Source organism: Dipteris shenzhenensis, chromosome 1 (assembly GCF_047967505.1).
Source record: "Dipteris shenzhenensis isolate YYH24624 ecotype China chromosome 1, Dip_SZ_1.0, whole genome shotgun sequence".
Classification (NCBI taxonomy): domain Eukaryota; kingdom Viridiplantae; phylum Streptophyta; class Polypodiopsida; order Gleicheniales; family Dipteridaceae; genus Dipteris; species Dipteris shenzhenensis.
The window spans coordinates 42,986,803-43,003,694 of record NC_141596.1 but is presented as its reverse complement, the minus strand read 5'-3'; the positions used below and the strand labels follow the sequence as shown (position 1 = coordinate 43,003,694).

General features: G+C 43.7%; 1 protein-coding gene across 1 annotated transcript in view; it reads left to right on the top strand.

Annotated features, from left to right (window-relative positions):
- The first annotated feature begins 2,354 nt into the window (after positions 1–2,354).
- The window catches only part of LOC147905883 (D-xylose-proton symporter-like 3, chloroplastic), a 62,093-nt gene continuing 47,555 nt past the window's right edge, over positions 2,355–16,892 (top strand). Inside the window, exons 1-3 of the mRNA XM_087382148.1 lie at positions 2,355–2,674; positions 2,888–2,998; positions 3,091–3,169. Of these exons, the coding sequence (XP_087238274.1) occupies positions 2,898–2,998; positions 3,091–3,169 (180 nt within the window). The 5' untranslated portion in view covers positions 2,355–2,674; positions 2,888–2,897. The remainder of the gene's footprint in view (positions 2,675–2,887; positions 2,999–3,090; positions 3,170–16,892) is intronic.

The window sequence follows — 16,892 nt, the reverse complement described above, 5'->3', positions numbered from 1 at the left end:
AGGAGCTAAGCCATAGCCAAAGAGGTGAGCTCTGGAAGCTTGTCTTGCCTCCCGATTCAACTAGCAAAATACTTGCCAAGGCCTGCTGTAATAGCCATGGGAGGAATGTATCGCCAACCGCCGGTTGAACGCTACAAAGTCACCATCAAAGACGGCCCCTAGCTACTGCTATTGCATGCTACATTGGTTGTGTTTCGGTTGCTGCAAGCAAGTTTGAGCTCATTCGAATTTGTTCTTCGATCTGTAATAAATTGAACTGCCCACGACTCTTTCATTGTTTCTCTCCTTCTTGATCATTGCTACTGTGCTGTTGCTTCGTTTGCCTGCGACTTGCAAGCTAGTGAGTAAGCCAGCAAGCCAACAAGCCAACCAGCAAGCTATAGAGCTTAGGAATTTTAAAAATTCCCCCAAAAAATTAAATAATCACAAAAATTTATCCAACTCGATCCTTAAGCACTGTCTCTAGGAGAGCTAGTGCTAATAAAAGCATTTACACAATATTAGTTGGTGATTTCAACATTGACATGTTTGAAAACACAAATATGCTTAATCAAACATGGAAAGTTATTTCACACACACACATACAACAATTTTGATTAGTAAATGTATCTCATACACACAAACACTTATTTCTTTACACACATACACACACACACTTACACATACACACATGTATACTTTCCCAACTATGAATTATTCTTTTATATACCTCCTGTGAAATCTCCCCTTTACAATCTCTTTTTAACCATCCGACACACCAAGCACACTAATCCTCCCATACCTCCACTAATCCCTTCTCAACCCATGCACTCGTGCGTTTCTTGACTTAAACTTTACTTGTGACTTAAACTTTTTTTTAATTATCTAAGAATCCATATGGTTGTCTATATTCCTAGGTAAAGTGATAATAAGCCAAGGAAAACATACATTACCTCTCTACCCAAACGTAACTAGTTTGTTTGGATGGTGGCAGGTAAGTGGACCTTGACCTCAAAACCTGGACTGCCTGAGGATTTGACATCTTTTTCCAATATTGTATTTGTCAAACTCAATATTATTAAAAATTATTAATTTTGGTGGAATTTTTTGATAAACTCTATTTATTGCATTTATCAACTTAGATGTCTCAAACATTTTTTCCTTATATGTTCCCCTTTTTAAAAACTTTTTATCCAATTGATGGAATTAATTATATGGCTCAATTATTGATGGGACTTTTTAATCTAAACACACACACACTTATACACACTCATATGTATGTATGTATACACATGTACATATACATATACACACACACGCACACACACACAAACACACACATACTCACGCACACACATACATATATACATATAAATCTAGATATAAATATAAACCATTTGCATTGTATAGAAGCAACTACAATGTATGGTAGTAGCCAGCTTGACCACATATGAAGCAACATACCTAGGGACTAAACAAATGCTGGAACTTCATATGTGTATATTGGATAGATCATTCAATAACTTATATATATATATATATATATATATATATATGCATAACAACTCAACACTTGTACACAAGAGCATAAATATGCATGAAAAAAGTAATAAAATTTTTGTTACTTTATGTCTAAAATGGATGTAGGATCAATAATTTAATGGAGAGTAGGGATGGCCACCTTGTTCTTGTTTTGAAATCTTTTGTGGTGTCAGCTTTTATTTTTGTTGGGAGGTGGGATAGCTAGGTTCTCTGAGAGTTTTGTTGAGGGAAATAATTGCCTTCATGGGACCTAGACGTTAAGAGGAAGAAGTAGGACAACTGACTTTGTAGATCGGGAGCGTGAGGAGAAAAATGAATTCTTGTCTCATGACGTTAAGAGGAAGAAGTATGAAAACTTGACTTTGTAGACCGGGGCTTAGAGGAGGAAAAAGAATTCTCAAGAAGATAGTGACAAGGGACACGAGGTGTATTATGTGTAGGCTGATTGGAGACAAACACACACAAAGGCAAGACACGAGACTGCAAAAGAGAAGACTTGGGAGACAAACATGCACATTGTGCACACGAGAATGAGGAGGGACTTGAAATGGTGGGGACTGATACTAGCACTCGTTTCACTTTTCTTAAAAAACCATTTTTGTTACTATTTTGGTTCTTTCTCTCTCTCATGAAGTTTGCAAATCAATAGAACTTTCCTATTCATGGGTTTGGACTTCCATGACAGGTGTTGCAAATAATAATTCTACAATTGTTTTCCTTGGACAGAACCAATTGAAAGCAATGCTCACGAGTACTTATACTCGTGACAGCATTCTTAACGCCCATATTTTAAAAAGTTCAATCACCAAACTCATTCATGGTCTCTCTCGTTTTCTAGCGATTACAAGCGCATATGCTTCTCGCTAGCTCTGGCACCGCCAGCTTCTCAGGATCATCACGCACTCGTCACTTTAGACCTCAGTTTTTAGAGCTCTTTCTGCCTTCCTTCCCCCACTTTCCCCTCTCTGCAGAAAACGCTTGTGTACTGGCCATTATCATCCTGGCGACCTGCTGCTTCGCGGAGAGCTTGTAGATGATCATCACAGCGTTGATGCACAAAACATTGCTTCGCTTCGCTTCCTTTTCTAAGCCACCGTAATTCGTTTTGCTCGCGGTTTCCGTTGCTGGATTCGAGTCGCGTCCCCTTTGGCGTGTGCGCGTCCTTCTCCTCCTCTTGAGTTCACCGTTTGACCGATCCTGCCTTGCGGATCATCTCAAAAACATCGCATCTCGTATCGCTGCGTCCTTTAAAAGTTCCTAACGTTTCCTCCTCTTAAGATGTGGCGCCGAATTACCGATTCTTAGTGTTCTGATAATACAGGTATCTAAACTGATGTAACCAGCAATCTGGATTTGGATTTTACAGGCCGAAAACAATGAAGCTGGAGTCTTCTCGTTATATTCCTCTTATCGAGTCAGAGGAGGAACAAGAAAAACTAACCTTCCGGAGTTACAGATGGACATCCGTCGTTTTACCGTATGTAAATTGTCTTTGCCATCTTCCTATTTGAAGCTACGTCCGGTTCAGAAGTCAAACTGAACTCCAGGTGCACCATTGGAATCATTCAGGTTCCTCTTTCCAGCCTTGGGAGGACTCTTGTACGGTTACGACATAGGTGCGACATCGTCGGCCACCTTATCCATTGAGGTAAAGGCCGCAGCGTCTTCATTGGAACAGCTAAATGTAGCGAACTTGTAGTGCACACATTAAGAAGCTGACGAAAGCGTATCTTGTTCTTCCTTAAGAGTTAAACTTTTTTATTTTGTTTACGTAGAGCCAAAAAGACAGCCCCGTCTGTTCCTCTTGTAATAAACACTTCAAAACCTTTGAGTCTTGTGCTGGCATACAGTTTGCCCTGCGTTTCAAACTTTTCATTTGCAGATTGATTTTAAAGGTCTATTTGAATTGTCATTTGGTTAAGGCCTTTCTGGCTGCCGGTCAACTGCTTCTTGCATTAACCAACGACAGCAAAAGGAAAGGAAAATGTAGAAAAAGGGGATGGGCAGATTTAGAGAAGGGGGACAGAATAGCAGAGAGAGAGAGAGAGAGAGAGAGAGAGAGAGAGAGAGGGAGCAAGAAAGAAAAAGATATATTAACTTCCTCGGAAGGCCTCACGGGCCTATGGGACAAAGTACATCAAATCAAGAAACTCTTACAAGCCTTAGTTCGCTGGGTACTATAAGCTAAAGAGCTCAATAGCCCAAACTCAAAACTCAAAGCTGAAAACTGAAAACTCAGAATTTGAAACCTGGTGCCATGGTGGCTCTCCAGTGGACTGCAAAGATGTCCCGGATCTGCGTCTGTCGAGCTGTCTCTCGTTGTGGTGGGGGACATGGTCTCCTCGATCTCTATATCCGATGGGCTGTGTCAAGAGTGAATGCTTACAAGTTCAAGTGGCTAATGGGGAGCATTTCTGAGTAAGTACTATTGTCAGGCGGATTCAGCTATACTCAGATTATTCTTTCCAGGGCGATCTAGTTGCTGTGGGCATGGGGCCAATAGACATTGTTCTAGGCTTAGGTCCCTTGGTGAGATCACCCTGGACGTTAATCACATGTATATGAGATTCCTGCATATAGGTAAGGAGGTATTATAAATCACCTCACTTGTCTGTCATTTCTTCCAGGAAGTAGGCAACAGATCTCAAAAAATGTTTGTGCAGTCTATGCTGTCTAACTCTCGAAAACACATGAGCAGCATATTGGCTGCCATGTGGGTGGCAAACTCACAGGAAAACCAAGAAGAAGGGGCTGCCACATGGGCAGCACATAGGCTGCCATGTGGGCAGCACACCTCAGGTCCTACTTGGCAAGGTGGGGTCCCTATTGAGGCCTAGGACAGTACCAAACTGCAATGTGGCTGTTTGGAGGACTGCAGCAACAGTACGGACTAGGAAAGCTTGTGGTACAGGCCTAGGACAGGTGTCTATAGGTTGGAGTAGGTACCAGGACAGAAGGCATAAAGGTGGCAGGCTGTATGGAGCAGATCAGGGTGCTGCAGAGGCCCTAGATCAGATTGGCCAGGAGGGGACAGAGTGGCTGGTTGGCCAACCAACCAGGTCGGCCCAACCAACCAGGTTGGCCAGCACACAGACCCAAAAAGGTTCCCCACAGACCCAAGCATAGGTCGTTTTACAGGCCAGGTCCAGTCGGCCCATTTTGGGCGGCTTCCAGACCCTGTAAAAGGGGCCCCTTGGAGGCAGCAATCCAGCAGCACATTGGAGCAGCAGAGCAGCATATATCTGGGCCACCATCCAGGGGATCCAGTGGGGCTGAAGAGCTATAGACATAGCTTAGGAAGGAGCTGCACCCTTGGCTGTCTTCCAGGGCAGCAAGGAGCAGGGATCAAGGCATGGTGACAAAGCCGAGAGAAGCTCGACAAGGAGCACATAGACTTAGGGATCTAGAATTGCCATGGAGGTAGTAGGACAGCATCCTTTTGGTAAGGACAGAGGACCACGATTTGGTGGGAGACTGGACTCCTTTTGTATTGTGTCATTTCGGGCAGAAATATATTTGTTGGTTCTATATTCATTGTCTATTTTGCAATGAAGGGCAAGGGACAGATTTGGTGAAAGGGGCCAAAGATGGCAGAAAAGGGGAAGAGGGTAGGGGAGAGGGAGGAGGGAAATGTTGGGATATCTCAAGGTGTATGCCTCAGGCACACCTTATGTTTCTATGTGTGAGTGCTAGAGGCACAGTTAGGTGCCCACAAGCACAGTTAGGTGGTGGAAAAGCCACATAGGATGATTGAGTGAATCTAGGAGCAGATTGAGGAGATGATTGTGGAGCTTTGAGGTCATCAGTGATGTCAGTGACCTTGTATGAGGTGCCTACTTAAGGACCTCTTTCTTCTTCATTCTATAAGCAAGTATTCTGAGTTTGTGTCCACTCTACTCTTTCTTTTCAGTATTCCAACATGGTATCAGAGCCATTTGATCCCCCTTGAGCCCATTTCTGCCACATCATCATCTTCTTCTTCATCTTCTTCTTCTCCATTTTCCTCTTTCTTCCCAAAATCTTTGAGAGCTTGGTTCTCCATCTACAAACAGCCATTGCCCAAACCCTCTGAGCTGGAAACTCCTCTAGTATGGGCGAACTTCCACCTGCAAGTAATTGAAGAAAAAACGTCTGTGGTGGCTGCCATTCTCTAAACAGCGAATTTCTTCTGTTGCTCAATACTCCCTGCATACTCCGCCATTGCCTGAGCCCTCTTAGGAGTAGATGGGCGACCTCAAGACGAAGATTTTGAGCCATTTTTCAGGTCATTTGGTTCAGTAACGAGGGAGAAATCGTCAAAACTCAGTTTCAGCCTGTAGCAACTCTCCCGGGCAAAAGTGCGCACCATTTCGTCCAACCTCTGTGCTGGACCTTCTCTGGTATATGAGCTTTCTTTTGCTTCAGAAAGCCCTCTTTTCCTTGCTTTGAAGAGTGAGCTACAAGCCCTCCAAGTTCAGCTTTTCAGTTTTGACAGTTTTGGACAAGTTTTTGAAGATGATGCTACATAAAATGCTACTCTAGCATTTCTGGTTTTTTGAAGCTTTCAATAACTTCAGCACAAGTGTGGATTCAGTTTGTTTTTGACTTGCTAGACCTGGTTTTGATTGGAAAGTGCTTATTTCACTCACTTCTATGAAGCATGTAAAAGGAAGCATCATTGTTTGAAATCTAGTCAATACTATTTGCTACATTAAATGCTTATATTTTGAAGCATTTCAGTTGTTATTCTAAGCCCTGTAAGAGAGAAGACACTACCCAATACTTGGGTTAGAGCCTCTCATGGCTTGCTTATGCAAAATATGTGAAAAGCCAAAACATAAAGCAATGTCTTGTTATGCTACAAAGGATGAAAATGCCAACCTGACTTCCTTATTGAAGATTGCCAAAACAATGGTTGCCAAAAAGGAAGCAACTACAGAGATCTACCCTCTCATGGCACTTTTATTTGACTCCAAGTACAAGAAAAAGATGAAGGTCAGACACCTAAGATATGCTTCTCTACACAACTATGGAGATGACAAGATAATTGTTCTCTTGAAGGATATGACTTTCAAATCCACTTGTTCTATCATAGTACCATCTTATAAGGCACTAGACACTGCCCATGTGGTAAGACCTTGCCTTGACATGGATATTTTGCCTCCACAAGATGAGGCATCCCATGAAGATTATGCATTTTAAACTCATCTCTATGTATGCTCCAAATCACTCTTTTTATGTCAAGGTACTCAGCCTGGATAGTCCTCCAAAATGAATGAAAATAAACTATTGTGTGTTGTGTGTTTTGTAAACACCTCTGGTCACCTTATGATGTAGGCCATGTGTATGGTTTGTTCCATGGTACCTCCTACAGACATTGTGTGCATGTACATGTAGGAGAGATAACCATTGGAAGGTCTGTTTGTATCCCTTTCTGTTTACCTTACACCCAAGGGAACCCTTGCTAGCATGAGAACCTAGCCATAGATTTATCCTTGACCACCATGAGATGGCATGAGAAACTATGAGACTAGATGTATCCTTGACATAGCCTGAGGCATTTCCTTGAGGGGGGGTTTGTTGGGATATCTCAAGGTGTATGCCTCAGGCACACCTTATGTTTCTATGTGTGAGTGCTAGAGGCACAGTTAGGTGCCCACAACCACAGTTAGGTGGTGGAAAAGCCACATAGGATGATTGAGTGAATCTAGGAGCAGATTGAGGAGATGATTGTGGAGCTTTGAGGTCATCAGTGATGTCAGTGACCTTGTATGAGGTGCCTACTTAAGGACCTCTTTCTTCTTCATTCTATAAGCAAGTATTCTGAGTTTGTGTCCACTCTACTCTTTCTTTTCAGTATTCCAACAGGAAAGGGGTAGAGGGAGAGGAAGAGAGAGAAAAGGGTGAGGGGAAGAGAAAGATAGAGAGAGATTGAGAGAGAGTGAAGGCAGCAGGTAGGAAGGAGGAGGTGGGAGATAAGATTAGATGTCACATCGAAAAGTGTACAATGAGGGGTGGATGGGGACTTATGTAGTCGCTCCACATTTCCCACCTTAAAGGCCTCTAAAGGGCCTCTAAATTAGCCCTTTGCCCCCTTCATTACAGCCATCCCTTCCCATAGAATTTTGCCCTCAAAATGTTACATCCTAGCTGTCCAAAAAGTGCAGCAACAGCAACTACTAATCAACCCGGTAGGAGATAGGGGTGGTTCTAGACAATGCTTTCTGGCTGCCATGAATTCTCATCCTTAGGGAGTCCCCGCCACTTGATACGATACTCTATGTAGACCTTGTTTTGGAGTACATGGTCTTTGAAACCCATGATGCGCTCTAGGACATAGAGGATGTGACCCTCTGCATCCATAGGTGGTAGCTCAGGAAGAACTTGGACATGCTGTCCTACATGCGGCTTCAGTAAGGACACATGGAAAACATTATGAATCTTGGAGGTACTGGGGAGCTCCAACGCATATGCCACCTCTCCAACTTTGCGTCGAGACCATAATACATGTGAGCAAGCTTCGTGTTGGTGTTACCTTTCAGTGAGGCATAATTGTTCTTATGGAGGCATAAATGCGCATAATCTCCTTCTTCAAGAGACAGATACCTGCTGCGTTCATCTGCATACTTCTTCTGCTTGGCTTGGGCATCTTGCATATTCTTCTTAGCCAATTGCAGAAGGGCATCCATTCTTTCCAAGTCACTCCTTGCTTGCTGATTTTTCACAGGCATGTCTGAAATAAAAGGCAGCATCCCAACCTTGCATCCATACATTGCTTTAAAAGGGCTCATGCCAATAGAAAGGTGTTTGGTACTGTTGTAACAAAATTCAGCAAGAGCCAACCTCTCATCATCCCAAGACTTCTGTGTATCATGACAAAAGTGCCTCAAGTCCTCCACCCATCTGTTCACCCTTTCTGACTGTCCATCCGTCTCAGGGTGGTAAGCAATGATGGGTGTGAGGAGAGTACCCACTGCTGTGAATAACTCTTGCCAAACGTGACCCATAAATTTTGCATCTCAATCACTGACAATTTACTTAGGAAAGCCATGATGCTTAAAAACATGCTCAATAAATTGCCAAGCAACTTGTGATGCTGAATACTGGGTCTTAGTGGGTATGAAGTGAGCCTGTTTTGTCATTCTATCCACCACAACATAAATGCTATCCCATCCCCTCTCTGTAGAAGGCAATCCTGTGATGAAATCCATAGCCCATTTGCCTCCTGGAATAGGTAATGGCTGTAAAAAGACATGTGGATAGATGGCTGTCCACCTTATTCTGTTGGCAAGGCAAGCATTCAGTGACATATTTAACCACATCCCGCCACGTGCCATCCCAGATGAAGCTTTGTTTGATCTTTTCATATGTCTTAAGTGATACCCACATGTCCTTCCATAGGAGATGAGTGCATTTCGTGCAAAACCAGCAGTCTATACTTGGAGTCCAGCACAAGATAAATTCTGTCCTTGCAGTATAACAGCCCATTATGCAGCTTAAATTCAGCATGCCCGTGGCTTGAAGGCTCTCGTAACTCTAGAAGTATGGGAGCTTCCTTTGAATTCTGCATATATTCTTCCTGGATCCCATGAATCCACTCCTAATAGATGGTGGAAATGGTAGATAAACTACAAGCCTTTCATTCTAGACATGGCATTTGTCACCACAATGTAAATATCCTAAGTCAAAATACAGTTGACCATTTATTTGATCATAATTAAAGAGTTATTTAAATGGTCAAAGGATTGACTACGGTCAAAGATACTTGACTCTAGTCAAGTAAACCTGACTACGGTCAGAGAGTGTTGACTTCGGTCAACAAGACTTGGTATGCGCCAAGAGGGTTAACCCCGGTTAACCAAGATGTGCCAACTCCGGTTGGAGAGACTTGGCTATAATTAAGGTGCCTTGACCTTGGGTCGAAGCTCTTTAATTATAATCAAGAGTGTTGACTCCGGTCAACCAGAGAATATATATATATATATATATATATATATATATTTGTTTAGATGTGCACATGTGTTCAGTGGGGACGCCCACCGTGACTAGGATTAGTCCACAGTGTGTTATTTGCATGCAAAGCGCTAACAATTAATGGGTACCATGGTGGTGCGCTTTAATTAATTGTTGCAGGTACTAGGAAGGATTATTTTTCCTAAGCGAAATGGGAGCCTGACAAGCATCCAGGAAGCGGTTCGTGTGACCGAGAGCTTTGAAGACTCCAGAATGGCCCTTAGAGGCTTGTAATAGGATTTAGTCTAGATTTTAGACAAGTGGCATGTTGCCAATTTGAATGGGGCTTGAAGCCCTTGTAAAAAAGAGAATTCTTTTCACGTATTGGTATGAGAGACTTACGAGACAGCTTCATGCTAAACTTTTGTAACAGTTTTTCTGAAAGTAATAAAGACCTTCCGGGGGGTCCAGCCCGACAAATTTGTCCTGGGCCCTAATGTATGATCAGAGAGAGGGAGTGAGGGAGAGCTGTGGACAGTTTAATTCCGTCGTTGACGTGAAGCCATAGTTGTTTTATTCCCCTCCAGTTCGGTTCTAGCATTGGCAACCACATTTTTTTCTCCCTTCCTGTACTCAATGTTGAAATCATAGGACTGAATTGCAACAACTACCTCTTCTGCTTCATGGACAAATTGCGTTGTGTAAGAAAGTACTTGAGTGTCCTACGATCCTTCTTAACCTTAATCTTGCCACCATACAGGTAGTGGTGCCATTTCTCGAAAGCATGTAGCATAGCCAACATTTCCTAAACATGATAGTTCAATTCCTTGGCCTCAAATTTTATGCTCTCGAAAGCTATAACTCCGTGCTCTTGTCTTAGAATAACCCCTAGGCGTTTGCCACTTGCATCTGTCTCTACAATGAAGGATTGTATAGGTGCATTACTGAAGGCATCTTTGAGGTCGTCAAAACTGAGTTGTGCTCCTTCTGACCACTTGAAAGCATCCTTTTTCAACAAGTTAGTGAGAGGGGCTGCCCTCTTGGCAAAATGTTCAATAAATCTCCTGTAAAAAGAAGCAAGACCCAAAAAGCCTCTGAGTTGGTCCTTATACATTTGACCTTGGTTGGATCCACCCGAATTCCATCCCTGCTCACAATATGACCAAGGTACTCAACCTCTTTTGCCATGAAAGTTCACTACTTATCCTTGCTGTAAATGAGGATGTCATAAAAAAAATACCACAAGCAGAGATGTTGATCATGCCAAAGTTCTGGAGCCTAGCCATAAGCCAATTAATAAGGCCCCGTACCGCCTCTCTAAGGTAGAACGGGAAGAAGTGGCAACACAGGTGCAAGAATTGCTTGAGAATAATTTTCTCTCTCATAGCACTTCTCCTTTTGCATCCCGAGTACTCCTGGTAAAGAAGAAAGACGGTTCATATCGCATGTGCATTGACTACGTAAGACCGCTATCAAGAATAGGTTCCGATCCCCAGGATAGATGACAAGGCTTATCAGCACAAACACATCTGCAAATTCTGAGAGCAATTTCTGCATATCAGAATCCTCAACACGGGGAGTGCTGCCCTCGTGAGATACTGACACATTCAGCGCATTGATGGCACACTCCCTGGCTAGCTGCCTTGCTGAAATGACCTGTACTTTAGGGGTTGCAAGACCATGCAAAGTTACAGATCTAGTCCTGTGGACAAAGCATTTAAGCCCAATGATTTCAACCAATCACAGTCCAAGACAGCATCTATTGGGCCCACATCCAATGCCGAGAGATCACCTGCTCCGAATTCATAATCATAAGAGAACTTGATTCTTGCATCCTGGCAACTATATCTGCTGATCATATGTTGTTCATTTGCCACCTCTACTCTCAGCCCATGATCTATTTCAGTAGCAATCAGTCCCACCTTCCGTAGGGTTTTGAAATTAATAAAACTGTGAGTGCTACCGCTGTCCACCAACATGTGAACAGTCCTGCCATCAATCATCCCTTTCAATCTAATAGTTTCAACACTTTTGGCACCCATCAAAGCATGAAGGGAGATGGTATAGAGTGTTGGCTGGGCATCCCAATGAATTTTTCTTCGTCCATAGGATCATTAGCATGAAAAGGCATAGCAACTTGATGCTCCTCAAGAAGAGATGTAGGCCTACGGCCTCGCATGCCACAAGTGGACCGAATGTCAATTGATTGCATACCATGAACCTCATGATCAGTAGCACCACCCAAAATCACTTTCCCTCGTAGCTCCAGTGACCTGTGGAAGATCACGACAGGAACAGATCCAATGCCCACAGGCGTCAAGGATGCGGTGGGTAATGTGGTCCTTGCTATAGATCCAGATGACCTCGAAGCATGGGATGACAAGGATGCCCAGGCCCTAGCGCTGATCATACGGACGACGGCAGATTCAGTGATTGCTCACATCAAGATGGTGGACACGTCGGTCGAGGTGTGGGCCACTCTAAAGGATTTATACGACACGGACAAGATGTCCCAAATTATAGCTCTGAATCATTAGTTGTTCAATATGAGCATAGATGAAGGAGATACGGTCCATGACCATCTCACTAGGATGAAGGTGGTGAGAAATCAGTTGGCCTCGGTTGGCCAGAGAGTGGACTCAAGCCAGTTGGCCTTGCCAGTTCTTGGGATGCTACCACAGAGTTTCAAGGGGTTTGTTATGGCTGTGACAACAAGAGAGAACTGGGTCCTTTATTGCGAAAGGAGGCTCGGGACAAGAGTGATGACAAGGCGTTGCTGGCCAAAGATAATGTCGGCAAGCAGAAGAGTAAGCCTAGCGGTGGCAAGCTCAAAAAGGATGACTATGAGGACACTTAAGAAACCAAGAAAAAAAGGAAGCACTAGAAGAAATGTGTGTTTCTATTGTGATCGGCTAGGCTATTTTGTGAAGGATTGCAAAAAGAAAAAGGTAGATCAAAAGAACAAGAAGGGGTCCAGTTCAGATTGAGGGGAGTCAGACACTGCTAATGTGGCACTCAGTGGATAATTTTTCTTTGTGACATTTTCGAGTGTTATTGAGATCAGACATGCAGATCCAAAAGTCACAGTAAGGATGCTTGATATTGAGATGTGGGCAATCAAGGACTCGGAAACTTTTGTGAAGGTGAAGGACTACAATGAGTGCTTGGAGTCATCTAGGTGCTTTGCAAGTATTGTTGACACAAGGAAGGATTTCATGGTTTGGCGCTGGGTTTCAGGGTCATATGGATGCTGATTATTTTTTCCCTAGAGGAAAGAAAATTCTATTGATGCTTTAAAACACCGTACAAAACAGCTTCTGAAAGGAGCTGAGGATGGTAAGTACTCAATAAAAGGAGATGGTTGCTAGCTAGCGGAAAACCAACCTGTTTTTGGATCTCCTAGCTCACTACCTAGAGAGGTTCGAAATAGGAGTTGGCAACCAGGGTGGTGGTCTATACATCTAGTGCATACCCCTCACGGAAAGGGTGTAAAAGATTCCCGTAGGCGAGGCCTTGTAGAAACACTCCCGCCTTTCGGCGGTCGCTCTCAATCTTGGAGTTCCACGCTCCCAAGTGGCACGCAAGGTGAAAATGATGTCCTGCTAAATGGCTGTTAGAAATCACCCAACAGAGGGTACGCACAGTGGAAGACTGATAGTAATGCCCAGGAGCTCACACAGTGTGGTGTGGGGTGTGGAATCACAAACTTCTTAACTTATGTGCATAAAATAGATGTGCAGACTCATCAATAGACAATGAATCAGCCAGATAGAGAAACCACCAAAATAATATATTTCCGTCCAAAGCTATGGACACAATACAAAAGAGATAGATCCAGAGTCCCACCAATGGTGTAGTCCTGTGATCTTACCACAAGGTCCTTCTCGTATCTGCCAATTATCTCTAGACTCGAGCCCGCATGCTCCACCTCGAGCGTTTGTAGACTTTCCATCCAGAATGGTTCTCTCTCCCTTACTCTGCCTATAGATCAGCTGTCACGGGGGCGTGAAATTCTAGGTACTTTAATGTACTACAAGACCGTGACAACTTTGGTTTTTATGTCCAAGCGTGGGCTTAATAATGTGTAATTAAACGCGGCATGGTGCCTAGCACATAAGCGTAATTAATCCCTAGGCCCAAAGGCATTCCAAGGAATTAAAAGAGTGGTTGTTGGGAAATGATGACGTGGCATTTTTAATGGGCCCCCTAGAGGGCCATGTACCTTCAGTGGCCCCCCTAGAGTTCCAGGTGGCTCTAGTGCCTTCTACATGCTCCTTTGCCATTCCTGGACCTTCCTGGGCCTTCTAAACTTCACATGTGTGGTTTTCTCTCTCATCTTCTCCCTTTGTTGAGATTTTGGACTGGTTTTTCAGCCTCCTTCAGCTGAATTCCGTTTTTCTTCATAACTCCTCACCCGTTTGGATTCCTCAACTTCCGTTTGGCCCGATGGCTTCCCCTCTGCCTCCCCTTCGTAGTGATATGCTTTTCCCTCCGTGCGTTTGGTAGAACGGGCAGAGCTGAGCACTTCTTTTGCTGGACGAATTTGCAAAAGTGGCTTTTTCTGGACCTTTTTGCTTCTACCGCCTCCTGGGCCTCTCCTCTTGCAAAGCTACAGCTTTCTGTTGAATTTCGAGTGGTCCGACGTGCTGGTTGACTGGTTTTTCTCAGTTTTGGAGGACTTTCCGGCGATGAAACTTCTCCAAAACCTTCTCAATGCATTCCTCTCTGAAGCACGCTTCTTTTGAGCCCAAGAACTCCCACTTCTTCGCGACAGAAGTGTTTCTTTTCGCATTTTTCAGTGGAATTCTTGCTGGTCGGCTCTTGTAAATGCTCTTTCTTCATGCCTTTGCACTCCTCTTTGGCTGAGAATGCAATTGGGCATTGGCTACTATGTCCTCTTGGCGATTGAGGACTTGGTTCGAGTCTTCAGGGCTTGGTGAGTTGTGATTTTGCTACTGCAATTTCTTTTTGCCATAAGCTATTGGTTGGCCTCGTGTGCCGCCTCTTTCTTGGCTCACAGGTGCCCAGGCAGTGCTACATGAGTCATTCTTTGGTTGGGTACTTTGCTGATTTTATTTCGGAGCTTTGAAAAGCTTTGTGAATGCCATCTGGAAACCACTCAAGGAGAGTGCAGCTGGGGTGTAGTGTGATTGCATCTGGACAGCCAATGGAATTGCACTCGGAAAAGAGAATGCCTTTGGGTTGAGCCTACGGGTTAAGTGCACTTATGTGATGGTGTTATATGCTTGAAAGCCTTGCGAAGGCTTAGTGAATTGGGGCTGCGTGCTCAGTTGCAGGGAAGGTCTCCCAGATGCAACTTGTAATCATTTCACTGTGAAATATAAAGAAATACCGAAAGGGGCGCCACGGTGTTTGGGGCCAATCGGGTGCACTTGTCTATGTCTGTTGAGCAGGGGCATTCTAGCCTCCATCCCTTTTTCAGTGGTTTTGTTTGTGAACAAATGGGTAAATGCCAAATGGTGATCATGCAATGGTTAATGGTTGTGATATATGCTTTGTGAGCTGTAAATAAGTGCTGAAGTGATTAAAGGTTTAGTTCCATTGCCCTCTGAGTGATTAGAGGCCGGTTTCATTGGTTCCGTTGCCGGGACACCACACACTCTTTCTCAAGAGGTGGGCCTTGGTAGTTTGGTGGAAGGATATCTTTGCTGCACTTTTTGACAGCTGAATATTACAACCATGAACATGGTGAGTACCCATGAGCAAGAGAGCTCCACAACTCCTCAAAGGAGAAGGCAGGAAAGCCTTAATGATCCAGCTAGTGTACAGCTGCAGGAAGCACAACAAATGCCTTTTGAGCAGGCCACACATGAAGCTACAACTGAGCTCAACGGTGATACTAGTTCTAGCAGTGAGTCAGATGATGCTACTATGTTGAATGCACAGCTTGCAAGTGCAGTGACTGCTTTGACTCAGCTGGCTCAAAATTTGGCTCAGATTGTGCAAACAAATGCCAAGAAGAAGAAGAAACCAAGAAAGCACAAGCACGGAAAGAGTGAGTACACACATGCATCGGTTTCCCATGAGGGACAGCCATCAAAAATGACTCAGAAAGTGACTTCCAAGAGAGAGGAATCGCCCAAAAGAGCACTTGAGAAAGAGGTACAAAAAGTACATCCAGTGCAACAGTATGAGCAGCCAGCACAAGGCCTTGGTTTGGGTATTTCTACTCCTCAAAATAATAATGTGCAGTCCATAAATGTGGCTCAACCACCTCAGCCATATTTGAGGCAGCAACCTGAATATTTTGGTACAGATTCTATTTTTGATGCTATGTTGATTTCACCGCCAATTGGGCATAGAAAACAAGCCATGTATGACAATGTGGGAATGCAGCCAGGCATGCAAGCCACAGCATATGCTCCCATGCCTAATGTTCAGCCAAGCATGGCTCTCCCTAGTCAAGGGAATGCTGCAAATATACAGCCATCTTTGGGACAGCCAATATCAAATGTATATAAAGAATTTAAGGATGGTGGTTCTCATGTCAAGTTTGATACATATAATGGAGTACAGGACAGGTACAAAGCCCTCACATTCCTTCAACAGTTTGATGCTGCATTTCTTGGGGGTTTGTTTACAGAAGCATCCAAGATGAGGAAGGTTGCCACATTTTTGAAAGGCAATGCACTTAAGTGGTACACTAACCTTATGCTTCATGGAGATGCGCCTGCTACTTGGCTGGAATTTAAGCAAGTGTTCTCTTCTACTTGGCTTACTCCAACTTTTGAAGTTGAAGTACTTTCACACTGGCATGACTTGTCATACAAACTTTGCAAGAATCTTGATGATTACACCCAGAGGTTTTGGGATGTTTTGCTGCCATTGAGCTCTTACAGGCATGTTTCTTTGAAAGAGCAAATAGAGAGGTACTGTTGTGGATTGCCTAGTGAGCTACGTGATTATTGCATCAAAACCAAGGTGGGTTCTATGACTCAATTAATTGAGAATGCAAGGACAGCATATGCATGGATGCAGGAGAAGAATTTGGGCTTTATGGACAGCAAGAAAGAAGACAACAAACGGGCTGCCAAACACCAGGATAAGGACATCAAATCTGAAAATAAAAATTATGGCAAACGACCGTTTCAAAAGGGAGGAAAAGCCCAATTCAAAGCTGGTCAAAGGCGTGGACAGCCTAATAAACAGCCCCGTACCAAGTTATCTGATGAAGAGAAAAAGTCACTCATGGAGCAAAACAAATGTTTTATATGCAAAGAAGAGGGACACCGCTCTTATGATTGCCCATTCAAGAAAAGAGACAGGTCAGATGATGATAAGAATGGTGATAAACAGGCTGATCGGAAGGGCAAAAAGCCTAAACCTTCTGCAGGACTTCTTCCAGATGTGATTGGGAGTTTGCCACATGCACATGATGAAGAGGAAATGAAAAAGACTGAGATGTGCAGAGCATGGGG